Consider the following 25,691-nt stretch of genomic DNA (forward strand, 5'->3'; position numbering starts at 1 on the left):
GGATGTGGGAAAACTGCAACACTAGTGCATTGTTGGTAGAGTTATGAGCTGATCCAACCATGAAGGACAATTTGGAATTATGTCCAAAGGGCTAGCAAACTGTGCACGCCCCTTGCTCCAGCAGGGTCTCTACTGGGTCTGTATCCCAAACAGATCATAAAGGAGGGAAAAGGACCACATGGACACAAAATTTCTGTACCAGCCCTTTTTGTAGTGGTAAGGAACAGGAAGTTGATGGAAGATGTCCATCAATTGGGGGATGTCTGAAGAGGTTATGGTATATGAATTCAATGGAATAGTATTATTCTATAAGAAGAAGCAGCCAGAAAAGCCTGGAAAGATTTGCACGAAGTCATGCTAAGGGAAGCGAGCAAAACCAGGAGAACATTGTACACGGCAACAAGATTACGTGATGTCAGCGGTGATGGACTCGACTCTTCCCTACAATGGGGTGATCCAATGGACTTGGGATGGGGAGAGCCATTCACAGAGAGAGAACTATGAGACTGACTGTGCATGAAAGCATGGGATTTTTGCTTTTTGTTCATTTGTATGTGTGTCATGATTTCCCCCCTTTTATCTGCTTTTTCTTGCACAACATAACAATCTAGAAATATGTTTAAGAGGACATTTAACCTATATCAGATTGCTCGCTGTCTTGAGGAAGGAGGAGGTATGGGAGGGAGGGAGGGAGAAAAATTTGGAACACGAGGTTTTACAGAAATGAATGTTGAAAGCTATCTTCACATCTATTTGAAAAAATAAAATTCTATTTAAATCCTCTCCCCAAAAAATAATGATCCAGAGGAAATGGGATAAGGTTATGAACTAAGGCAGCGGTTACAAGAGTAAGGAGAAAGGGGGATCTGCAAGAGATGTGGATCTGGGAGATGAAGAGAAGAAAATTCTTCCAGATATTGCTCTCAGCACAGAGTGGGGAAACACTCCCAATTACACATCCGACTCTCTGGAATTCCCAGGGCAGGTGAGTGGAAGCCCGGGTACAGGTGGGCATCAGGTAAGCTGGGTGATGGTGACCTGGGTCAGGGCCAGTCCCTGGGAACAGCTCACGGGTTCCTGGGCTCCGAGAGAGCAGGTTTGAAGCTAGCCGTTGTCTTCAGAACAAGCCAAGACCCCCAGGCTGCCTCAGTCTCCCCATATAACTACAATGTGCCAGGCCCTGTGCTGGAAAAAGAGACTAAGGATGAAATAAGTCCTGTACTCTGCAGGAGGAGCAACAAAGATTGAGATACAATCCCTCTCCCACAGAAGAAGCAGGCAATCACTTAACCCCATTGCCTCAGCAAAAAAAAAAAGGAAAAGAAGAAGCAGGCAAACTGAGGAGGGGGGCAGAGATGGGGCTGGAGAAAGGGCCCCTGCAGAACTTCAAAGGAAGCAGGGAGAATGGAGGAAGGAAGGAGGAAGTGGGGGCTGGGTGCAGGTCTCTGGAGCAAAGACCTCAATCCTTAACACATTATTTCTCTGAGTCTTGGGAGACTTCCATGGCTCTAGTCCAGAAACTGGGAGTTGACATTGCCATGACTCTGTAGGATTTGCAGATTGCTTTAAAGCCTTGCTCAGTCTCTCTCCTGCTTCTCTCCCTCTCTCTCCCTTCTTCTTCCTGTCTCTTTTTTCCTCTCCCTGCCTGTCCCCCTCTTCCAGAATCCTTTCTCTTCCCTCTCTTCCTTTCCCCCCCTTTTCCTTGTCTGTCTCTACCTGTTTCTGTCTTCTATTTCTGTCTTTGCCTCTGTCTGTCTCCTATGTCTCCCTGTCTCTCCATCCTCTCTGTTCCCATGTTTCTCTTCCTCTCTCCCTCCCTCTCTCCATCCCTCTCCCTCTCCCTTTTCCTCCCTCCCTTCCTCCTCCTTCTCTCTCTCTCTCCCCACCCCCTCTCCCCTTCCCCTCTCCTCTCCCCCCTCTCCCTTTCCCCCCTTTTTTCCCTTCCCCTCCCCCTTCCTCCCTCCCTCTCTCTTTCTCCCCTCCCCCTTTCCCCTTCCCCTCCCCTCTCTCTCCTCCTCCTTCCCCTTCCTTCCTCTCCTCTTCTTCCCTTCTTTGCCCTCTTGTCTCTCTCCCTTTCTTCTGTTTCTTCCTGTCTTCCTCCGTCCTCTCCTTTCTCTCTTCTATGGCCGAGGGATACAGTTCCAACTCAAGGTTAACAGGTTCCGGTCACAGAAGTTTCGCCCCCAAATGTCCCAGTTGGGCGCCAGCTGTTGGGGGCCCAGCCCCTTGCTCAATGGTTGAGGATAATGGGCTGGAGGCAGAGGGCCCCTCCTCGAGGTGTCTCTGGAGGTCAGCTGGGCAGAGGTCAAGGGCTGTTCTCCGAAGGGCGCTGCTGGGGAGAGGAAACCGCGGGGACAAAGCCCGAGGCCCAGCCCTCGGAAGGCTCCCGGCAAGCCCCGGGAAGTGGGCATCCTGGGGGGGGGCTTGGATCCAGCCCCCGAGACAGAGGCGCTATGGATTTGCTGACTGAGGAATGGGGAGGGGGACGGGGGTCAGGGGCGAGGCCTTGGCCGAGATGCCGGGGCAGCTCCCAGGGAGAGAGCCCCTTCCCCAGCCCAGGGCGCCCTGCCCGTCCCAGATGGCACCCACACAAAGCCCTCTGGCCGGCAGCCAGTCCCAAAATAACGGCGCACCAGGCGGGCAGGCAGCTAAGCTCTGAAGGGAGCCAGGAGATATTTATAGCCGAGGAGGCTCGAAAACCCTGGGCCTTCCGCTGTGACTCGGAGCTGTTTAAAGCCTTCCCCCAGGCAGGCTGTCCACACCGGGCTCCCTCCCACACCGGGAATGCTGGGGCTGGCGCCGAGGCCGGCAGACGCTCCGCAAACGGGGCGGGGAGCGCGGAAGGGGCCGCGGAAGCCCCCAGACACCCACAGCCCAGCGGCCGCTTTCCAGCCGGCCGGACCCCGTGGGCGGGGCCCTGGCCAAGGGAAGAAATGGAACGCGGGCCCATTCGGCCGCTGCGAACACTTCGTAGGAATCCATTCTCCGACCCCGCGACTCTTGTCTCCCCTGTCCCGCGTGGGACTCGAGGGAGACTTCCTGGGTCCACTGTGGGCCTCTGCCTGTCTCAGACGGCCGGAGATGGCCCATGCAGGTCTAAAGCCAGCGCTTACAAGTGCGCGCCGGGGGCCCGCTGTCTCACCCCCGCTCCCCCTCCCCCCCCCCGCTGCCCCCCGCCCTTCGGCGCCCTCTGACTCGGTCTACAAAGTGCCCGAGCGATTCTGGAGGATTCCTCATCTCCCATCTCCAGAACGCCTAGGAGCCCTGGACCTGCCACGGGAGGCAGAAGCTCTGCCCTCAGGGGGCCCGCAGCCACGGGGGAAGGACAGAGCCTCTTCCTGAGGGAGCTGGAGGCCCGAGGGACTGTTCCTGAGGTCCCTTCCGGCTCTGGGAGCCCGGGATTCTGGGAAATCCTGCTTTTCCCCGGTTCCATCTACTATCAAAAGGTGGGCAAGTCACTGAGCCCCAATTGCCTCACAAAAAGGGGGCATTTTGAGCAGGACCCACCCCTGGAGGCAGAGGCTTCCCACCGAGGGAAATGTGGGCGGCGGCTAACCCCAGAACCAGGAGGCTCTCCCTCCCCCTCCCCTCCCCCTCTCCTCCCTTCCCCCTCGCCCCCCAGCTGCGTGAGTCTGAGCACTTCCGCTACCTCCGCGCAGGACCAGGGGGCAGCAAGGGCCAGGGGGCAGAGCAGGTGCTTCCCCTGGGCTAGCAAAGCTACCCCCCCCAGGCTGCTCCCCTTCAGCCTCGGCTTCCTCCGGGCTGGGGAGGGGGGACAGCGGGGCCAAAGCTTCCCTATGGGAGCAAATGCTTGCGGCGGCCCCTGGACCCAGCTCCCCTGGAGCAGGAGCTGGCTGGTCTCTGCCTGTTTGTGGCCCCGGCCAGATGTGAGGAAGACATAAACCCTGGCCCGGAGAAAGCCCCTGGCCCCACCCCTGCCCCGGGAAGGCCCCCGGCCCCTCCGCTCGCCCCGGGGAAAGCCCCGGCCCCTTTTTGTGCCCGAAGGGCTCACAAGTTAAAGGGAGAAGAGGAGAACCAGTCGTGGGCGTCCCCAGGGCTCTCTCCGAGTCACTCTCCCTTCTCCAGACACCGGCTCCCTGGATGATCTCATCATCCCCCGGGGAGTCCTCAAAGTCACAATCTAATGCTCAGCCTGACATCACCATTTGGACGTCCCGGAGGCCCCTCGGCTTCAGGTCTCTAAGGCAGATCTCATTCTCTTCCCCGCCCGGAGCCGGCTCTGGCCCAGAGCCCACAGGCGGGTCCTCGCGCTGACCAGGAAGCCAGGCCCTCCCTCCATGCCCCGTCCTTGAAGTGGGGAGTAACAGCCTCCTTAGCTCCGCTCCATGGAAGGGAAACTGAGGCACCAAGAAATGAAGGAATTGTCCAGGATCAAAGAGCCAGTCAGGGGAGCACGGAGACTCTTGGGGCTTCTGAGTCAAATGGCCTCGATGTGCATTTGCTAGATGCCGTCCCTGTCTCTCTGGCCCCGGCCCGATGGCTCCGGAGGAAAGAGTGAGGCCGGTGGCTCTGCCAGCCTCCCTGACTTCGGCCCAGGCCCCGGCGTCACCTCCCTGATGTCGTGGCCCCCTCCAAGAACTAAGGGCGAACAACAGAGAGGGCAGGGACCTCTTCCCCACACAGGGGGGTCTGTTTGGCACAAGGGCTGGCTAATGAGCTGGAGTCACCAGGAAGGGGCTCAGCGCCCCCCCTCCCAGGTCCTCGGCCAGCCAACAGCAATGATTTACGAAGTGCGTTCTCAGGGTGTTCCAGCGGGGCACAAAGGAAAGTTAAAAACACTGGAACTCTGACCAACCTCGGCCCCATATCCTGGCTGACTAACTACATGTCACTAAAATGATCTGCGTGCTCCCTCTGTACACCCTCTCCCGTCCCCTGCCCCAGATATGGAGGGGAGAGCCGGGGATAGCTCCCTTTCTGGCCTTCCCCACTAAGTCACATTTTGTGGTCATCAGGCAACTCAGTTTCATGAATAGATGGATGGATGGATAAACGGACAGACGGATAGATGGACAGATGGATGGATAGATGGATGGACAATGGATGGATGGGTGAATAGACAGAATGGATGGACAGATAGATGGACAAACGACGGACGGACAGATGGATGTCCAGATGGACGGATGGATGAATGGGTGAATAAATGAATGGATGGACAATGGATGGATGGGTGAATAGATGAATGGATGAACAGACAGATGGACAGACAGATGGACGAACAGACGGACAGACGGATGGCCAGATGGACGGATGGACAATGGATGGATGGGTGAATAAATGAATGGATGGATGGATGGATGGATAGATGGATATTCAGACAGACAAAGAAAACAAAAGATGCTAAAAATCTTGGAAAGAGGTCGATTGATTTTGGAGGGAGATGGTGGCAGAGAACGTTCCCAGGAAGACGTTGAGCAGAACCAGAAAGGGACTTTGCCTGATTCAGTTGTTTCTAAACGGCCCCATTCAGGACCCCTAAGCCAAGGGTTCTTTGACTCACAGAAGCTTAGCTTTGCATCATGACATCGATGCCCATGGGCATCTACTCTGATTCCTCCGGGAAGAACAGGGATCTTTGTGTGTCCCTGGCACAGGCAGCAGGGCACCTGGCACAGAGCAGATGGTTAATAAATGGTGCCTCCTGGACAGTCCCTTCAGCTCTGGGTGAGCTCTCAGGATGGGGAAATTTTCCTGACATCCAGTCCCGAGTTGCCACTTCCATAATGTGCAGGCGCTGAGTCTGGCTCTGCCCCAGAGGCCAGCAAGAGCAAGCTAGCCGCTTCCTCGGGAAGGCCCCGTAAACGTGGAGTCTTTCCCCCCTGCCTTCCCCAGCTCCCCTGGCTCTCCTGTCAGCTCCTTTAATTGGCCCTCCTACGCCCCCCCCATCCTGGTTGTCCTTTCTAAGCCAGGGTACCCGGGACACCACGTGGCTTTCCCAGGAAACCCCTCCCCAGCACAGCCCTCCAGGGGCTCAGGCAGCGCCAAGCCCCAGACTTTGTGGGAGCTGCCATCTCGTCCTTGTGGGACTGACATCTGGGCCTATGGAACGGCATCTGATTGGATTAAGGCCAAAGTTCTGAGTCCTTGGGGTCTTTTAAAGTCCCCACCCCGTGGGCCTGAGCTCTTTCTTCTAGTTTCTCCTCAGCAAACATGAGAAGCAGGGAAAATGTGATGAAAATGTGCAGCAGCCCAGACCCAGGCACAGGTGGGAGGGGCTTTCCAGTGGGACGTCCTGGCAAAGTGACTTCATCGAGCTGTTAAGGGTGACTGTGTGTATGTGTCTATTCACTATTAATAGCTGAGTTAGGACATGTATATTCAGAGAGAGAGAGACAGACAGACAGACGGATTTCAGTTCTTAGCCCATCCAGTTTCATTCCCTCCTTGGCGCGGTTCTCCATTATTTCCATGACACTGACCCGTCAGAGATTTCGAGGACTGGGCTAAAAAGCCGCGGGCCTCCCGAGTAGCTGTAATCCTCATTTCCTAAGGACTGACCTGGCCGGAAGGCCGCTTTGGCCCGGTCCGTCCTCGCCAGAGCCCCCAGCCCCCTCAGAAACCTCCTTGCTGAGACACTGGCCCCTCAATATCCTCCCTGTTCCAGGTGCTCACAAAAGCTAACTGTTCACAGATTTCCTTCTCTTCCCTTTCCTGAAAACGGAAACGACGTTCCTTGCTGTGATCCCCAGGGCCGCGCAGATGGGGGCTCAGCCATGGAGGTGGCCAGCCCTTCGGGGCATCTGGCTGCTCCCTCTAACCCCCCCTCAGCCTCAGGACTGGCCCTCCCCTCGGTCTTCTCCAGGGCAAGGGCAGCGTGCCCTGGCAGGTGGGACATGAGGGCCCAGCCCCCGGAAGCGTCCTGCTTTCCCTCCTGTCCCCAGGCAGCCTTCGGGGGGATTCGGGCGCCCCTGCAAGTGCTGTGACGTGGGAGGAAGAGGGGGCAGCGGCATGCGGGGGGCAACAGCAGTAGCTGAGCTCAGTGAGCTGGCACAGAACAGGACAAATCAGTGAGCCCTTCGCACCGGGGCCGCCATCCCAGCAGCTTCCTAAGGAAGCTTCCTCCCCACGAGCCGCAAAGGTCGGGGGGACCGGGAGCCGGGAAGCCGAAAGCAGAGGCTTTCTGTGGACTGAGACAAACACTCCGGCCCCACCCTCACCCTGCCCGCACCACCTGCTCCATCGTGGATACAGCCGTGTCTCCGAGGTGGGTCAGAGCTGGAAGGCTCCATCAGGGCACCCTGAGACCCCAGTGGAACCAGCCGCCAGAGCTCCCACCTTGGTGTTCAGCCATCTCTGGTGGGAAGCTCTGAATGCTGGACCCCAGCCCACAGGCCACAGAGCCCGTGAGTGGGCAGATGCCCCGTGCTGCCCCCTGGGCCTGTGCTGCCCCCTGGCCCTACTCTGTCCCCCCACTCTGCACTGCCCCCCTAGCCCTGTGCTGCCCAACATTTTCTCCGTGACTCCAGCTGGCGTGCCCGGCACCTGTGCAGACCACAAAGACCTGGGCGGTGGCACAGGGAAGGCCGGCTGAGTCAGGAGCCAGAAATAGCCCGGCAGACCAGGAGCAGCAAAATGAATTCACTGAGGACGGATGCGAGTCTCACACCTGAGCCTGGGCCCAGCAGCCTCTGAAGCCTGTGAGGGACCCTCCTGGCCCAGCAGTGGGAGAAGGGGGGGCTGCAGAGGGGCTGGCTTCCATTTCCTAGGGGGCGAGCTGCCTCGGTTGTGCCCTGGGACCCGCCTGGGAAGGACCACATGGCCAGGGATTGCCACGGGAGAACCGACCAGTGGCCCCGAGGCACCTTCCAGCCCTAAGGTCTGTGACTGTTTCCAGAACTTAACGTCACAAATACAAGATGAGGGGCATCCGAGAAGAGAGATGCTGGTGGGCTGAAGAGCAGAGCGAGTCAGCCTGGCGATCTGGGCCCCAGAAGCAAGGAGATGACTGGCCCCAGCAGTGGGAGCCAGAGGAGGGAGGTGAGAGGGAGGTGAGCTCCTGGTCCACCCTCCCCGGAGCAGGGGCAGCTCTGGGGCCCATTGGGGAGAGAGCCAGAGGACTGGAGAGATGCCCTGCTAGGCGGCTGAGCCCGCCGAAGGACAAGGGGCCGCCTTCAACGATTCGGAGAAAGGGCTGGTCTCCATCTGCTTGGCCCAGTGGAACCCATCCTGCTCCCAAGTTTTGGGGAATTTTCTAGCAGCTGCTCCAAACCAGCCCCAGTTGCCGTGGAGGAGCCCGAGTCCTACTACAGAGGCCGGGGGGGGGGGTCCTCCTCCTCTTCTGCTTTCCCCGGGGACCACACGCTCCCAGCCGCCACCACCTCCTCAGATTTCCTGTTTTCCCCTTTGCACTTCGAGGACTTTTCTGTTCTCCAAGAAGCATCCACAATGACCCAGGCCTTCTGCAGCCCTTTCCTTCCGGCCTAGACTTCGCAGGCCCCGTCCAGACTTCCTGGAAGCACCATCCCTGGGCCTCGGCCATCTTCGGCTCTGCATCGAGCCCCCTGCTTCTTGCTGGTCATTCGCAAGTTTCTGCCAAAACCCTGCCATGAACGGGAGCTCGCTCGTGGTTATCTCCCAGCGCGAATAAATGTTGGAGGGGATATGGGAAGACTGGGACACTAATGCATAGTTGGGAGAGTTGTGAAATGATCCAACCTTCGGAAAGCAATCTGGAACTGGGCCCAAAGGGCTATAACCCTGCATCCCCTCTGGTCCAGCAGTGTCTCCGCTGGGTCCGTATCTCCTTCTGGGATAAGAGAGGGGAGAGGACCCCCATGTGCAAAAATGTGTGTGGGAGCCATTTTTATAGTGGCAAAGAAAGGGAAGCTGAGGGGCTGCCCATCAGCTGGGGAACGGCTGAATAAATTATAGTATAAGAATGGTATGGAATGTTGTTCTATAAGAAATGACCAGCAGGATGGCTCCAGAAAAGCCTGGAAAGACTTACATGCACAGATGCTGAGTGAACCAAGAACTAAGAGTGGAACCAATAGGACAGTGTACACAACAACAAGATCATGTGATGATTAACTGTGATAGACTTGGCTCTTTTCAACAATGAGGTTATTTCAAGGCAGTTCCAATAGACTTGTGATGGAAAGCTCCATCTGCATCCAGAGAACCATGGAGACGGAATATGCAAGGAGTCTCACCTTTTTTGTTGGTTTTGTTTGTTTGCTTGTTTTTTTTTTTCCTGTTTTTCCCTTTGGATCTGATTTTTCTTGCCTAGCATGACGAATACAGAAATAGTTTTATAATAATCGCACTGTTGAACCTATATCGGATTGCTTGCTGTCTAGGAAGAAGCAGGGAGAAAAGTTTGGAACTCAGGGTTTTGGGAAGGTGAATGTGTTGCATGTGTTTGGAAAAATAAAACTCTTATAAAAAAGATGTCGGGGGATAAAATCAGATGCCTCAAAAGTGCCTTCCTTCTAAACTTCTGGCTAGGCAATAATTCTGTGAACCCCTCTGGCCCTCCCTACTCCATCTGTCAAATGGGGAGAACATTTGCCCTGTCTCCCTTCTCAATGTGGCTACTTGAAAGAAAGTTTAGAACTCTAGGCACCCTTCTCCCAAATTCCCGGGGTCTAGGCTGCCCTCCCCCCAGCCCTAGAAAACGAGCTCCTCCACCAGATGAGGGACCCTGCCTTCTTTACCCGCAGTCCCAGACCAGCACCTGTGATCTCAGGCTGGCAAGCTTCATGTCGAGCTCATGATCATCGAATGCTCCATAAATCAGGTTGGTTCCAAGAAGAATGGCCAGCAACGCCCACCGGAAATGTGTCCAACTTTCTACTAATGCCAGACAGCCAAGCCAACGTCTGCTGAACTGGTAAAGAAAGGCAGACACCTTCCAGTGGGGGAGGGGGCACGGACCAGGCAGCCTGAAATAGGAGCGCAGAGCCCCGTGTACTTCCCCGGGATCTCCCCCCAGGGCATATCTGCGCCATCACGGAGAGATAAGACGCATCTAAATGGAAACAGGAATGGTATCCTCAGAGAGTGCTGGGCCCGGAGTTGGGGAGATCTTCCTTCACACGCTTCACTATCAGGGTGACCCAGGGCAAGTCTCCTCTCCCTGTTTGCCTCCTACCTCATGTATAAAATGAGCCGATCCGGCATCTTTGCCCAAAAAACTAAGCAGGCTTGTGAAGACTCACCCCCAAGGACCCCCAAGGGCCCCACGCCAGCAGCAGCTTCCTCCGCCCCAGGAAACAGAGCAGGGCGCACGAGGCTGACTCATGCCGGCACATCTTTCGCCCTTCCCAGTGGCCGCACCGCCAAAGCCTCGCCCTTGTCCCCAGGCAGGTAATCCCCCCCAGGAGAACAGAAACTCGCCACCCCCGGACTGTCTCCCACTCCCCCACCGCCCAAGCTGGCCACAATCAGGGGCCCCGAGACCCCTTCTTTTGAGACCCCTTCTTTCGCTTCTCTGCCAGAAGGGAGAGCAGGAATTCCCCCAGGTCAGGGGGGGACAAAGGAAGGGCGGGAATGAAGATCCGCGGGAGGCGGCCAGGACCTGGGACAGCTCCCACGGGGAGCCCGGCCTGGCGCAGGCCAGTCTCCCACATGGGAGGGTCTTCTCTGGGGCTCTGCTTTTCTTTACTAAGTTGAGAATAAGTGAGCTTTTAAAAAGGAAGCTCCCCCCATAACACTAAGGCCTTTGTTTCCGGATAAATCAGGCCATTGGAGCAGGGGGGGGGGGTCTGGCCCCCGGGGGAGGCCACCCATAATTGCCCTTCTTCTCCACTCACGCTGGACACCCCCGGGGGTTCCTAGCTGTGGGCGGGAGGTGCATCCTTAGAGCTTGCAGAGCCGCTTGCTTTCTGCTCCCCTTTTCTGGGCGCTCCGAAACCCCAGCTGCCTTTCCTTCTCCTTAGGAAGAATTTACCCGCACCTGGCTGGGGCAGAGGGGGGGAGCGCACCTGGCTGGGGTGGGATGGAGTGGGGAGCGCACCTGGCTGGGGCAGAGTGGGGGAGCGCACCTGGCTGGGGTGGGATGGAGGGGGGAGCGCACCTGGCTGGGACAGAGGGGGGAGCGCACCTGGCTGGGACAGAGGGGGGAGCGCACCTGGCTGGGATGGGAGGGGGAGGGCACCTAGCTGGGGTGGGAGGGGGAGGCACACTTGGCTGGGACAGAAGGGGGAGCACACTTGGCTGAGGTGGGAGGGGGGGCGCACCTGGCTGGGGCAGAGGGGGGGAGCGCACCTGGCTGGGGTGGGATGGAGGGGGGAGCGAACCTGGCTGGGATGGGAGGGGGAGGGCACCTAGCTGGGGCAGAGGGGGGAGGCGCACCTTGCTGGGGCAGAGGGGGGGAGCACACCTGGCTGGGGTGGGATGGAGGGGGGAGCTCTGTCCAGACTCATCCAGAAAGTAACAGAAAAGATGTCTCTAGTGTTTGTGAGCTCCCTCCAGGGCTCAGTGATTCCGGCAGAGCCCTGCAGCTGGAGGGGGCTTGGGGGCGGGGAGCGGGGAAACAGCCCCACCTGCCTGCCTCGTGCCTCCCCCAGTTAATGAAGCAGTAGCCAGCGGTGGCACCGGCAGCTCCAGGCCCTGACGAGCTGCACAAATATTTTAAATAAAAAGTCTCTCCGGCATCAAAATATTGAGGCTCTCACTGTCACAACAGGCGTTTGTTGCTATGGAGAACACCTGTTCCAGAGCAAACCCAAGCCTCGGGAGCGGGATGTGGCCCCAGCTCCAGGGCGCCGGCTGCTCAGAGGCCATGGGACCCCAAAGCCGTCAGCTCCTCTCTCCACCCCCCCTTCCCTCTGTCTTCCTCCCAGCCTTCCATCCATCCTCCTTCGGACCTTCCATTTCTCCATCCTTCCCTCCATCCGTCCCTCCTTCTATCCTTCCGTAAACCCATCCCTCTCTCCCTCCTGTCCCTCCTTCTGTCCTTTCTACCCCTTCTTCCGTCCTTCCTTCTATCCTTCTATCCATCCCTCCATCACTCTTTCTACCCCTTCTTCCGTCCTTCCTTCTATCCATCCCTCCATCACTCTTTCTACCCCTTCTTCCGTCCTTCCTTCTATCCTTCTATCCATCCCTCCATCACTCTTTCTACCCCTTCTTCCGTCCTTCCTTCTATCCTTCTATCCATCCCTCCATCACTTTTTCTACCCCTTCTTCCGTCCTTCTTCTATCCTTCTATCCATCCCTCCATCACTCTTTCTACCCCTTCTTCCATCCTTCCTTCTATCCTTCTATCCATCCCTCCATCACTCTTTCTACCCCTTCTTCCATCCTTCTATCCTTCTATCCATCCCTCCATCACTTTCTACCCCTTCTTCCGTCCTTCTATCCTTCTATCCATCCCTCCATCACTCTTTCTACCCCTTCTTCCGTCCTTCCTTCTATCCTTCTATCCATCCCTCCATCACTCTTTCTACCCCTTCTTTCATCCTTCCTTCTATCCTTCTATCCATCCCTCCATCACTCTTTCTACCCCTTCTTTCATCCTTCCTTCTATCCTTCTATCCATCCCTCCATCACTCTTTCTACCCCTTCTTCCATCCTTCTGCCCCTCCCTCTTGCCATCTGGCCCGGGCACTCAGAGCAGAGTAGGAGGGAAGGTGACCGCACTAACAGAATGTCGCACCCATGGACCCCCCCAGAGGACCCCCCACCACTGCCTCTCTCTTCAGGGACTAACAATAATAAGTTATGGGGGGGCAGCTAGGGGATGCAGTGGATAGGGCACCAGCCCTGAAGTCAGCAGGACCTGAGTTCAAATCTGCTCTCAGACACTTAACATTTCCTGGCTGTGTGACCCTGGACAACTCACTTCACCCCCACTGCCTCAGGAAAAAATAAATTCTTGAGGCCGGCGAAGCATTTCCCCTTATCTCATGGGATCCTGGTGACGATGTCGGCAGAGATACTATCGTCCTCTCTCTCCAGAGAGGAAACTGAAACTGAGAGAGGACGGGGATCCCCGCCAGCGAGCGTCTGAGGCAGGATCCCGACTCAGGGGTTCCGGCACCAGCGCGAGCCAGGGCTTGCCCAGGTCTGGGCCGAGCGCCGACCAGCTCCCAGCCATCGCTGGCTCCCCGAGACTAACAGGAAGTCACGTGGGCTGGACCCCAGCATGGAGAGAGCTTCCCGAATGCCCCCAGACCCCGCCCTCCCCCCGGTCGCTTACCTCGGGCATCAAAGAACTCGTCATCGGAGCTCTCCACGGCAGAACTCATGATGTCACGGACGTGCCACGGGGCCCGGCCACGGGGAAGGGAGCCAGCTGGAAGGAAGACAGAGCCACGTTAGGTGGGGCCCGGGGCGGTACGTGGCCCAGGTCCAGCTGGAGGGCTGGGGGGCAAGCTGCAGCATCTGCCCTCTAAGCGCGGTCCCTCAGTCCTTGGCTGAGCTGGGAATCACAATCGGAAATCACCACACTGGCTCTCCTCCTCCTCCTCCCTCTCCTTGTTCTTCCCCTCCCCGTTCCCCCTCCTCTCCTCCACTCTTTTCTCTCCCTTCTCCCCTTGTCCTCGTTCCCTCCCACAGACAGAGGTGGCTGAGCCTCCAAAAAACCATGTGTCAAGGCTAGCCCCACGTGTCAAGGCTAGCCCCACATGTCAAGGCTAGCCCCACATGTCAAGGCTAGCCCCACATGTCAAGGCTAGCCCCACGTGCCAGATAGAAGTCACAAAGGACAGAGGCAGGATTAGAAGCCACAATCTCCTCCCTAAAGCTGGAAGGGGCATTGGAGGACATTTGGAAGTTTAGAGAGAATGATGCAGCCAGAAAGAGACCCAGCAGTGGGAGGACAGCTGCAGTCTATGGGAATCAGAATCAAGTGCCAGCTTCAAATCCTGCCTCTAGCACCTCAGTTTCCTCATCTGTGAAATGGATCATCCTCACAGGGCTGTGGAGATGCAGCCAGCATCCGAGTCTACACCGGAGCTCTTCTCGTCCCTGAGATGTGGCCCAGGGGGCTCACATCCCACAGGCATCCCAGCTGTGCTCCAGGCCCCTGACCGGGACTGCCTTGGAGGAAGGCACACCTCGTGTGGGAGGGAGGGAGGGAGGAGAGAAGGGACCGAGACCACCTCCTCAATCTGAGACCAAAGCACAAGCTACCTTTGTGGGCTCCTGGCTCCAGGAAGCCCCTGCCCCAAAGGCACCCCGGCAGGCTAGAGGGGAAGGCAGCCCGTGCCTCCATCCCCGCTGCCCCCTGCCCGCGGTCCCCACGCCGGCATGAGCACGGCACTCTTACCCCTGGAGCCTCCCCAGTGCCAGTCTGGGCTGCATGCCCCCAGCCATCCTCTGGAGACGAAACCCTCCCAGAGAGGAGCTGCCTCAGCAGCGCCCTCCCCCCGGGGCCCTCTCCCCCTCGGCTCCCCGCGGCACCGGGGGCCCAGCATCCAATCCCGAGGCGGGAGCAGCGGGCGGGCGGGCGCCCCGGGCCTCTGTGCGGCCCCCGTGGGCCCTGGTGAGTAATGCCCTGTAATTAGGGGATATTTTTAAAGCTGTGATGAAATGAGGGTGAAGAGGCTTCCAGGCAGCTGGTGTGCCCCGGCACAGCGGGATGTCGCCCATCTGCCAGTCCCGGCTCTCACCAAGGAGGGATGACTCGGGGGGAGCGGATCCCCCCGCCCCCCCGGCCCCCCGGAGGCCGCTCTGAGTCAATGCAAAGCTCCCACCCACAAGGGGTTGCCCACCTTGCACCGATTCTGCGCCAAAGCACCTACTAAGTGCTTCCAGGGAGGCCCCAGTCCCAGCACCCCATGCTCACAGCCAGCGCCCCCTGGTGCCCGTCCCCCAGCCTGTGGTCAGTGCCAGCCCCCTGCCTTGGCCACTGCTGAGTACGGTTCCTCACCAGTGATCCTCAGCACCCATCTCCCCTCCTCTGGCAGAAACCTCTCCCATCTCCCTGAACGTCAGCTCAAGGACCGCGTCCCAGCTGGCTGTGCGCCCACTGACCGGCTCGGGCACTGACGCATAGTAGGTGTTTGGGGGCAGGGAAAAGGAAGCCTCGGGCAAGCTGAGAGGCCCCGATGCAGAGGGACGGGCTGGCACAGGCGAGCGCCCAGTCCCTGAGGAAGGAACGGCGCCCAGCAGAAAGGCTGTCGTGGGGTCGGCCCAGGGGGCGCAACAAGGGGCCGGGGCCCAGAGGGCGACAGAAAGACTCGCTGGCCCGGCCCCAGAACCTCCCAGGGTAGAGTCCACAGTCTGGGGGCGGGCAGGGAGAGCAGGGCAGGCACTGGAGAGACGGAGTCACTTTCCAGGCGTGATGCAGGCCCAGTCTCCAGAGCCCCTTCCAACCCGAAGAGAAGGCAAGCTTTAAGGTGGGGCCGTGGTCAGGAAGAGCGTGATCCTGAGCACTGAGGGAGCTGGGGGCGTGCCTGCCCCAGACTGCCTGGAGAGACCCCTGTCGGCTACTCTGGGGGGCTATACGTGGTGGCCAGACCCGGGGCCTTCCCGATGGCCAGACCCGGGGGCACGTGGTGGCCAGACCCGGGGCCTTCCCAATGGCCAGACCCGGGGGCACATGGTGGCCAGACCTGGGGGCACGTGATGGCCAGACCGGGGCCTTCCCGATGGCCAGACCCGGGGGCACGTGGTGGCCAGACTGGGGCCTTCCCGATGGCCAGACCCGGGGGCACGTGGTGGCCAGACCCGGGGCCTTCCCGATGGCCAGACCCGGGGGCACGTGGTGGCCAGACCCGGGGCCTTCCCAATGGGCACAGCTGGCTCTCCCTCACCTCTCCCCCCTCTCTGTTCTCCATCCGGCGCTGCCTCAGCTGGCAGCCCCTGGGGCGTCCCCATCAGAAGCTTGGAGCGCTCGGTCTGTCTCACTACCTCTGCCTCTCTCGCGAGGAGCCACATTCTGGCGGTTTTCTGGGCACAGCTATGTTGAGCAGATGGGAAACTCCCGGGGGCCCCGTTCCCCGTCTCCTGAACCCAGCAACCTCACCCAGGGAGCGCCAACAGGCTTCTGGGGGGAAACCCATGCGGGCTGGCCATGGCCCAGAAAGCCCCATTTGTCCTAAAGGGCAGAAGGGCCGGAGAAAGTGGTCCTGCAGCGCTGCCCACCAAGCGCTAGCTCACACCCGGCATGCCTGGAATAGGGACTGTCCCCCACCATCCCCCAGTAACTGAGCCGCCAGCTCAGGCCAGGAGAAACAAAATACACAATTCTAGCCACAGCAGGCCCGGGGGGTCACTCGGCCACGGGCGGGGGTCACTCGGCCGCGGCGGATCCCGGGGGTCACTCGGCCGCGGTGGATCCCGGGGGTCACTCGGCCGCGGCGGGTCCGGGGGTCACTCGGCCACGGTGGATCCCAGGGGTCACTCGGCCGCGGCGGGCCCCGGGGGTCACTCGGCCGCGGCGGGTCCCGGGGGGTCACTCGGCCGCGGCGGGCCCCACGGTTTGCCCATGGTGGGCCTCATGGCTCCCTCAGACCCCGCTATAAATAAGTGGGCTGTGCAGAGCTGAGCCCTGGGCCAGGAGCAGCCGGCAGCTCAGTCTGGGTGACGAGGCTCCTCCATGGGCCACATTCACTCGGGCTTCTCCAGCTCCAGCTCCACAAAAGGGCAGAGAATAAGCAACTTGGGTGAAGGCAAAGCGGGGCCCAAGGTCCAGGAGACACAACTCGGGGACAGACGTAGATGGAGGTAAAACGGCCTCCAAGGCAGACGCAAACGCCCAAAGGGAGCGGAGTTGTCTGGGCCCAGGAGGCCCATTGGACCCCACGGGGACCACGGACACTGATGGCTCTGCAGGGTTAAGGGGGGGAAGCGCCGTCTATCCACCTCACGCCCAGGAGCCCAAGAGAGGGAGCACAGGGCGCCAGGCCTGGAGCCAGGAAGGTCTGAGTTCAAATCCAGCCCCAGACACTCACTGGCTGCGTGACCCTGGACAAGTCACTTCACCCCACTGGCCTCAGCTTCCCCATCTGTAAAACGAGCTAGAGAAAGCAATGGCAAATCAGTCCAGCCTCTTTACCAGGAAAACCCCAAATGAGGCACAGAGTCAGACACGGTTGGAAGGACCAAACACCAGGAGAAGATCTGGTGCTCAGAGGGGCCTCCAGACCGCCTGGACAGAAGGAGAAGCCGGAGGAGGCCTGAGGCAGTGGGGGTGGCCACGGAGCCCAAGATGGGGGCCGAGGGCGTCCCTGCCAGGCCCGAGGGGCCTCGGAAGCCAAGAGACAGGCCCGGACCCCGGGCAGGCTGGGGAGGGGATGAGTCCTCTCTCCGTTGAGAGCTTCTGCCGAGGCAATATCGGAGAAGAAGGAACGTGGCCGAGGCGGGAGACGTCGGGATCACATTTCTCCGATAAGGGTCCGGTATCCAAGATGGTAAATGATAATAAATATGCACAAGACTGAGAAACATTCACCAGCAACAAAGTGGACAAAAATATGAACAACGCTTCTCAAGAGGCGCAAAATTCAGAACCACGCGAAAAATGCTCCAAATCACTAATAACAGAAATATTTCCAAACAATTCTGGGACTCGACGTCATACCTGAAAATGACCCCAAATGACCAGTCAAGGCCGGAGGGGCGGAGGAGGACGGGCGAGGAGGACGGGCGCGCTGATCCATTGCTGGTGGAGCTGTGGAACATGGTGGGAAAGCATTTGTACTCATGCAAATAATGGCACTAAAATGGTCCCGCCTAGAAACTCCATTACTGGGCTCTGACCCCGAGGAAACCAGAGAGGAGAAAAAGGTTTCCCCGATACTGCAAAGTAGTTTGCGGCAGCCCTGTTTTAGCTAAGGAGTCAAAAGCAAAAGACCATCATCCATCACAGGAAAGGGCTCCTGCTGCGCTTTAGGAAATGACGTGTGTCGCAGCCCAGGAGCGTACAATCCACCGCGACGGACGCGGCTCCGGGCAGGTCAGCGGTCCCAGGCGGCTCCCAGACGCGTGGATGGAAAACGCCGCCTTCCTGCAGAGAGGGAGCCGCGGGGCCGCGTGCAGACCATACGCTTCTCGCCTCTTTCCTTCTGTTTTGCTTTTTTCTTCCTTGTGGTTTTTCCCTTTTGTTCTGACTATTTTTCTTCTCTAACATGACTCATATGGAAATGTGCTAAAAATGGACGTACATTATAACTAAAATAAGCTTTTTAATTCATTTTAAAAAGAAAGAAATGTGTGTGATGCAGTCCGAAAAGCCTGGAAAACCTCTATGACTGATGCAGCCAAGGAAGCGGCTGGTGGAGAGCCCGCAGCACTGGACGCGCTGGTAAAAGTGGGCCTGAGGGAGCAGCTTTGCCCTCCCAGGGGGTTCCACACAGGGAACGGCCACAGGGGCTTCTCAGACTTTCCCAATGCATCTTTTTGTCAATTTTTTTTTCAAAACATCTGCAAGGAGGATTTTTCAACACCGACCCTTGCAAACCCTTGTGCTCCAATCTCCCTCCCTCTCCCCCTCCCCAGATGGCAAGTAATCAATATATAGTAAACAGGGGAAATCCATGCTAAATCTCATATACACATACAGGTTTATATGATTATCTGCTGCAGAAGAAAAGTCAGATCAAAAAGGGAAACAGGAGAAACAAAATTCAAGCCAACAACAAACAGAGTGAGAAGCCCGCGCCGCGGCCCACTCAGTGCCCATCCTCTGTCCGGGGCAGGCGGCTCTCTCCAGCCCAAGTCCATTGGACCTGGTCTGGGCCATCCCACTGCTGGAAAGAGCCTCGGCTGTACGACTGCTCAGCATCTTGTGGCCGTGGGCAGGGATCCCCTGGTCCCGTGCGCTTCCCGGGTTCCTACAAATCTCCCCAGGCCTCTCTGAAACCATCCTCAGCATCGCTTCTCACAGAACAACATCCCCCACAGGGGAGGGGCAGCCCTCAGTGTCCAGCCGTCACAAACACTCTGCACACGAGGTCCCAATGGCCACATCCCTGCGGGCCCGGGATGGACGCTCTCTGCAGGCCCGGGATGGACACTCTGCAGGCCTGGGATGGATGCTCTCTGCGGGTCCGGGATGGATGCTCTCTGGGCCCAGGACGGATGCTCTGCGGGCCCGGGACGGATGCTCTGCGGGCCCGGGACGGATGCTCTGCGGGCCCGGGACGGACGCTCTCTGGGCCCGGGAAGGATGCTCTCTGGGCCCAGGAAGGACGTTCTCTGCAGGCCCGGGATGGACGCTCTCTGCAGGCCCGGGATGGACACTCTGCAGGCCTGGGATGGACACTCTGCAGGCCTGGGATGGATGCTCTCTGCGGGTCCAGGATGGATGCTCTCTGGGCCCGGGACGGACGCTCTCTGGGCCCGGGAAGGACGCTCTCTGGGCCCGGGACGGACGCTCTCTGGGCCCAGGACGGACGCTCTCTGCGAGCCCGGGACGGACACTCTGCAGGCCTGGGACAGATGCTCTTTGCGGGTCCAGAATGGACGCTCCCTGCTCGCTTCCAGCTGCCTCCTCTGTTTGCCCTTGGCCCCAAGCTCCAAGGCCCAAAGCCTGCCAGCCTTCCTGGTACACACCAGGCCCTCCTAAGCCCCACTGGGCGGCACCATCCCCCCCACCCCCTGGCTCTTGCTTCCCCTTACCGAGGGCGGGTGCGCCTGCCCCTGCTTCTGGAGAGGGGAAGCATCCTCCCCCACCTCTGACTCATAGCAGGCTCTGAACAAAGGCTTCCTGGAGGGGGGGTCCAGTAAAGATGCCCTGATTCTCAAGAGGCTTAAACAGTGGCCAAAGAGACAAAGGGTTCGTCCCCAGGGCGCTGGGAATTGCTGGGCCCCAACAGCCACCTGCCAAAGGGCCTGAGGACACAGGGCCCCTGGATCTAAATCTTGGGATTCAGCTCTGGCTGGGGGTGGGTCTCAGAAGAAACCCCTCCCAGCAGGCAGGCCCAGGCCCAGGCCAGTTCCCACAGGAGGCCGGAGGGAGGATCTGGATTCAGCTCTCGGCACCCGATCAAGCACCCGTTGTGCTGCCAAGTCTTCCCTCCTGCTTGCCAGGGACAAAGCCAGGTTGGGAATGGAGGGTAAGAAATCCTGCCCTTGATGGAGGCTAAACCTGAGAGGGCCACAGCTGGGGATTGGAAGTAGCTGGCCTGAGTCCTAGAGTCCTGGGCTGGAAGGGCCCCGTTCTACAGAGAAGGGCCCGGTTCTACAGAGAAGGGCCCCGTTCTACAGAGAAGGGCCCGGGTCTACAAAGAAGGGCCTCATTCTACAGAGAAGGGCCCCACTCTACAGAGAAGTGCCCGGTTGTACAGAGAAGGGCCCAGTTCTACAGAGAAGAGCCCGGTTCTACAGAGAAGGGCCCGGTTCTATAGAGAAGGGCCCCCGTTGTACAGAGAAGTGCCCAGTTCTACAGAGAAGGGCCCGGTTCTACAGAGAAGGGCCCGGTTCTATAGAGAAGGGCCCCCGTTGTACAGAGAAGTGCCCAGTTCTACAGAGAAGGGCCCGGTTCTATAGAGAAGGGCCTGGTTCTATAGAGAAGGGCCCCCGTTCTACAGAGAAGGGCCCCCATTCTACAGAGAAGGATCCGGTTCTACAGAGAAGCACCCCACTCTACAGAGAAGGGTCCAGTTCTACAGAGAAGGGCTCTGCTCTACAGAGAAGGGCCCAATTCTCCAGAGAAGCGCCCGGTTCTACAGAGAAGGGCCCCCATTCTACAGAGAAGGACCCGGTTCTACAGAGAAGGGCCCCCATTCTACAGAGAAGAGCCTGGTTCTACAGAGAAGGGTCCAGTTCTACAGAGAAGCACCCCACTCTACAGAAAAGGGTCCAGTTCTACAGAGAAGGACTCTGCTCTACAGAGAAGGGCCCAATTCTCCAGAGAAGCGCCCGGTTCTACAGAGAAGGGTCTGGTTCTACAGAGAAGGGCCTCCGTTCTACAGAGAAGGGCCCCGCTCTACAGAGAAGGGCCCGATTCTCCAGAGAAGCGCCCGGTTCTACAGAGAAGAACCTCCGTTCTACAGAGAAGGACCCGGTTCTACTGAGAAGAACCTCCGTTCTACAGAGAAGGACCCGGTTCTACTGAGAAGAACCTCCGTTCTACAGAGAAGGGTGCGGTTCTACAGAGAAGGGCCTCCGTTCTACAGAGAAGGGCCCCCGTTCTACAGAGAAGTGCCCGGTTCTACAGAGAAGGGCCCGGTTCTATAGAGAAGGGCCCCCGTTCTATAGAGAAGGGCCCCCATTCTATAGAGAAGGACCCGGTTCTACAGAGAAGGGCCCCCATTCTACAGAGAAGAGCCCGGTTCTACAGAGAAGGGTCCAGTTCTACAGAGAAGAGCCTCTGTTCTACAGAGAAGGGCCCGGTTCTACAGAGAAGCACCCCACTCTACAGAGAAGGGTCCGGTTCTACAGAGAAGGGCTCCGCTCTACAGAGAAGGGCCCAATTCTCCAGAGAAGCGCCCAGTTCTACAGAGAAGGGTCCGGTTCTACAGAGAAGGGCCCGGTTCTACAGAGAAGGGCCCGGTTCTACAGAGAAGGGCCCCACTCTACAGAGAAGGCCCGGTTCTACAGAGAAGGGCCCGGTTCTATAGAGAAGGGCCCCGTTGTACAGAGAAGTGCCCAGTTCTACAGAGAAGGGCCCGGTTCTACAGAGAAGGGCCCGGTTCTATAGAGAAGGGCCCCGTTGTACAGAGAAGTGCCCAGTTCTACAGAGAAGGGCCCGGTTCTATAGAGAAGGGCCCGGTTCTATAGAGAAGGGCCCCGTTCTACAGAGAAGGGCCCCCATTCTACAGAGAAGGATCCGGTTCTACAGAGAAGCACCCCACTCTACAGAGAAGGGTCCAGTTCTACAGAGAAGGGCTCTGCTCTACAGAGAAGGGCCCAATTCTCCAGAGAAGCGCCCGGTTCTACAGAGAAGGGCCCCCATTCTACAGAGAAGGACCCGGTTCTACAGAGAAGGGCCCCCATTCTACAGAGAAGAGCCTGGTTCTACAGAGAAGGGTCCAGTTCTACAGAGAAGCACCCCACTCTACAGAAAAGGGTCCAGTTCTACAGAGAAGGGCTCTGCTCTACAGAGAAGGGCCCAATTCTCCAGAGAAGCGCCCGGTTCTACAGAGAAGGGTCTGGTTCTACAGAGAAGGGCCTCCGTTCTACAGAGAAGGGCCCCGCTCTACAGAGAAGGGCCCGATTCTCCAGAGAAGCGCCCGGTTCTACAGAGAAGAACCTCCGTTCTACAGAGAAGGACCCGGTTCTACTGAGAAGAACCTCCGTTCTACAGAGAAGGACCCGGTTCTACTGAGAAGAACCTCCGTTCTACAGAGAAGGGTGCGGTTCTACAGAGAAGGGCCTCCGTTCTACAGAGAAGGGCCCCCGTTCTACAGAGAAGTGCCCGGTTCTACAGAGAAGGGCCCGGTTCTATAGAGAAGGGCCCCCGTTCTATAGAGAAGGGCCCCCATTCTATAGAGAAGGACCCGGTTCTACAGAGAAGGGCCCCCATTCTACAGAGAAGAGCCCGGTTCTACAGAGAAGGGTCCAGTTCTACAGAGAAGAGCCTCTGTTCTACAGAGAAGGGCCCGGTTCTACAGAGAAGCACCCCACTCTACAGAGAAGGGTCCGGTTCTACAGAGAAGGGCTCCGTTCTACAGAGAAGAGCCCAGTTCTCCAGAGAAGGGCCCAGTTCTACAGAGAAGGGCCCGGTTCTACAGAGAAGGGCCCGGTTCTACAGAGAAGGGCCCGGTTCTACAGAGAAGGGCCCCACTCTACAGAGAAGGGCCCGATTCTCCAGAGAAGCACCCGGTTCTACAGAGAAGAACCTCTGTTCTACAGAGAAGGGCCCGGTTCTACAGAGAAGAGCCTCCATTCTACAGAGAAGGGCCCCGTTCTCCAGAGAAGGACCCCCGTTCTACAGAGAAGGGCCCCCATTCTACAGAGAAGGGCCTGGTTCTACAGAGAAGGGCCCCCATTTTACAGAGAAGGGCCCCCATTTTACAGAAAAGGGCCTGGTTCTACAGAGAAGGGCCCCGTTGTACAGAGAAGGGCCCGGTTCTACAGAGAAGGGCCCAGTTCTACAGAGAAGGGCCCGGTTCTACAGAGAAGGGCCCAGTTCTACAGAGAAGGGCCCCCGTTCTACAGAGAAGGGCCCGGTTCTACAGAGAAGAACCTCCATTCTACAGAGAAGGGCCCCGTTCTCCAGAGAAGGGCCCCCATTCTACAGAGAAGGGCCCCCATTCTACAGAGAAGGGCCTGGTTCTACAGAGAAGGGCCCCCGTTTTACAGAGAAGGGCCCCCATTCTACAGAGAAGGGCCCCCATTCTACAGAGAAGGGCCCAGTTCTACAGAGAAGGGCCCCCATTTTACAGAGAAGAGCCCGGTTCTACAGAGAAGGGCCCCGTTGTACTGAGAAGGGCCCGGTTCTACAGAGAAGGGCCCAGTTCTAGAGAAGGGCCCGGTTCTACAGAGAAGGGCCCAGTTCTACAGAGAAGGGCCTGGTTCTACAGAGAAGGGCCCAGTTCTACAGAGAAGGGCCCCCATTCTACAGAGAAGGGCCTGGTTCTACAGAGAAGGGCCCCCGTTTTACAGAGAAGGGCCCCCATTTTACAGAAAAGGGCCTGGTTCTACAGAGAAGGGCCCCGTTGTACAGAGAAGGGCCCGGTTCTACAGAGAAGGGCCCAGTTCTACAGAGAAGGGCCCGGTTCTACAGAGAAGGCCCAGTTCTACAGAGAAGGGCCCCGTTCTACAGAGAAGGGCCCCGTTCTACAGAGAAGAACCTCCATTCTACAGAGAAGGGCCCCGTTCTCCAGAGAAGGGCCCCCATTCTACAGAGAAGGGCCCCCATTCTACAGAGAAGGGCCTGGTTCTACAGAGAAGGGCCCCCATTTTACAGAGAAGGGCCCCCATTTTACAGAGAAGGGCCTGGTTCTACAGAGAAGGGCCCCGTTGTACAGAGAAGGGCCCGGTTCTACAGAGAAGGGCCCAGTTCTACAGAGAAGGGCCCGGTTCTACAGAGAAGGGCCCAGTTCTACAGAGAAGGGCCCCCGTTCTACAGAGAAGGGCCCCGTTCTACAGAGAAGGGCCTCCGTTCTACAGAGAAGGGCCCGGTTCTCCAGAGAAGGGCCCCCATTCTACAGAGAAGGGCCCCCATTCTACAGAGAAGGGCCTGGTTCTACAGAGAAGGGCCCCCGTTTTACAGAGAAGGGCCCCCATTCTACAGAGAAGGGCCCCCATTCTACAGAGAAGGGCCCAGTTCTACAGAGAAGGGCCCCCATTTTACAGAGAAGAGCCCGGTTCTACAGAGAAGGGCCCCGTTGTACTGAGAAGGGCCCGGTTCTACAGAGAAGGGCCCAGTTCTAGAGAAGGGCCCGGTTCTACAGAGAAGGGCCCAGTTCTACAGAGAAGGGCCTGGTTCTACAGAGAAGGGCCCAGTTCTACAGAGAAGGGCCCCCATTCTACAGAGAAGGGCCCCGTTGTACAGAGAAGGGCCTGGTTCTACAGAGAAGGGCCCAGTTCTACAGAGAAGGGCTCCATTGTACAAAAAAGGGCCCCACTACAGAGAAGGGCCCGGTTCTACAGAGAAGGGCCCGGTTCTACAGAGAAGGGCCTCACTCTACCAAGAAGGGTCCCATTTTACAGAGAAGGGCCCCACTCTACAGAGAAGGGCCCCCGTTCTACAGAGATGGGCCCCTGTTCTACAGAGAAGGGCCCCACTCTACAGAGAAGGGTTCGATTCTACAAGTGCTCAGTTCTACAGAGAAGGGCCCCGTTCTACAGAGAAGCACCCGGTTCTCCAGAGAAGATCCCGGTTCTCCAGAGAAGAGCCCGGTTCTCCAGAGAAGCACCCGGTTCTCCAGAGAAGAGCCCAGTTCTCCAGAGAAGGGCCCGGTTATACAGAGAAGGGCCCGGTTCTCCAGAGAAGAGCCCGGTTCTCCAGAGAAGGGCCCGGTTCTACAGAGAAGGGCCTCCGTTCTACAGAGAAGGGCCCGGTTCTATAGAGATGGGCCCCTGTTCTACAGAGAAGGGCCCCCATACTACAGAGAAGGGCCCAGTTCTACAGAGAAGGGCCCAGTTCTACAGAGAAGGGCCCGGTTCTACAGAGACGGCCTGGTTCTACAGAGACGGCCTGGTTCTACAGAGAAGGGCCCCAGAATGTCACTCCTGTCACTTCCCTGGCCAAGAATGCCCAGGATGATGGAGGCTCCTCCAGGAAGGCTCGGGCTCCGAGTCCAGCCCTCTCTGGCAGAGCCCAGCAGGGAAGAGAGCGGGGCCACAATGGGAAGCCTTCTCTTGGGGGAGCTGCCCTTGGATTGCCCTTGGGACCCTCCTGGACCCCCCTCAGCCTCTCCCTGAGGCCTCCTCCAGGGGCCTCCTTCCCAGGAAGGGATGCTGGCAGAGAGGCTTCCCACCCCCCCAGGCCTTCTAGGCTTCTGCTTGTCCATCCCCGCTCTGTCTGGCTCTTCCCATCTCCCCCCATTTGGGTGGCTCTCACCGGGCCTCGGCTGCCTTCCCGCCCTGCTGCCTCATGTTAAGACCGGCCTTCTCCAAAGCCCGAGCCCACTGCCCCCCGGCCCCCCTGGCCCTGCCCCTCGTTCTCCTGCCAAAACGGCTTGGGATCTTGTGTGCTTTTCTTTGTTCCCACGTTGGCCCCCAGCCCCAAGAGAACATAGCCTGGCGTGCAGCAAGCAATTAATAAATGCTTGTGGAATTAGCGAAGCCCAGCTCCTGGCTGTAGTGGGGCAGAGGCGGGTGCAGGGAAGCCTGGGGGAAAGGCCAGACAAGCCCCAGCCCATGCCCAGCCCTGCCCAAGGAGGAGC

At 58.3% G+C, this 25,691-nt stretch overlaps 1 protein-coding gene across 1 annotated transcript in view; it reads right to left on the reverse strand.

Annotated features, from left to right (window-relative positions):
* Positions 1-25,691, reverse strand: part of PITPNM3 (PITPNM family member 3) — an 85,024-nt gene that overhangs the window by 52,689 nt on the left and 6,644 nt on the right. The window contains exon 2 of the mRNA XM_051991489.1: positions 13,166-13,261. Coding sequence (XP_051847449.1) covers positions 13,166-13,261 — 96 coding nt within the window. The remainder of the gene's footprint in view (positions 1-13,165; positions 13,262-25,691) is intronic.

The sequence above is a fragment of the Antechinus flavipes genome, chromosome 3 (genome assembly GCF_016432865.1).
Source record: "Antechinus flavipes isolate AdamAnt ecotype Samford, QLD, Australia chromosome 3, AdamAnt_v2, whole genome shotgun sequence".
NCBI classification, from domain to species: Eukaryota; Metazoa; Chordata; class Mammalia; order Dasyuromorphia; family Dasyuridae; genus Antechinus; species Antechinus flavipes.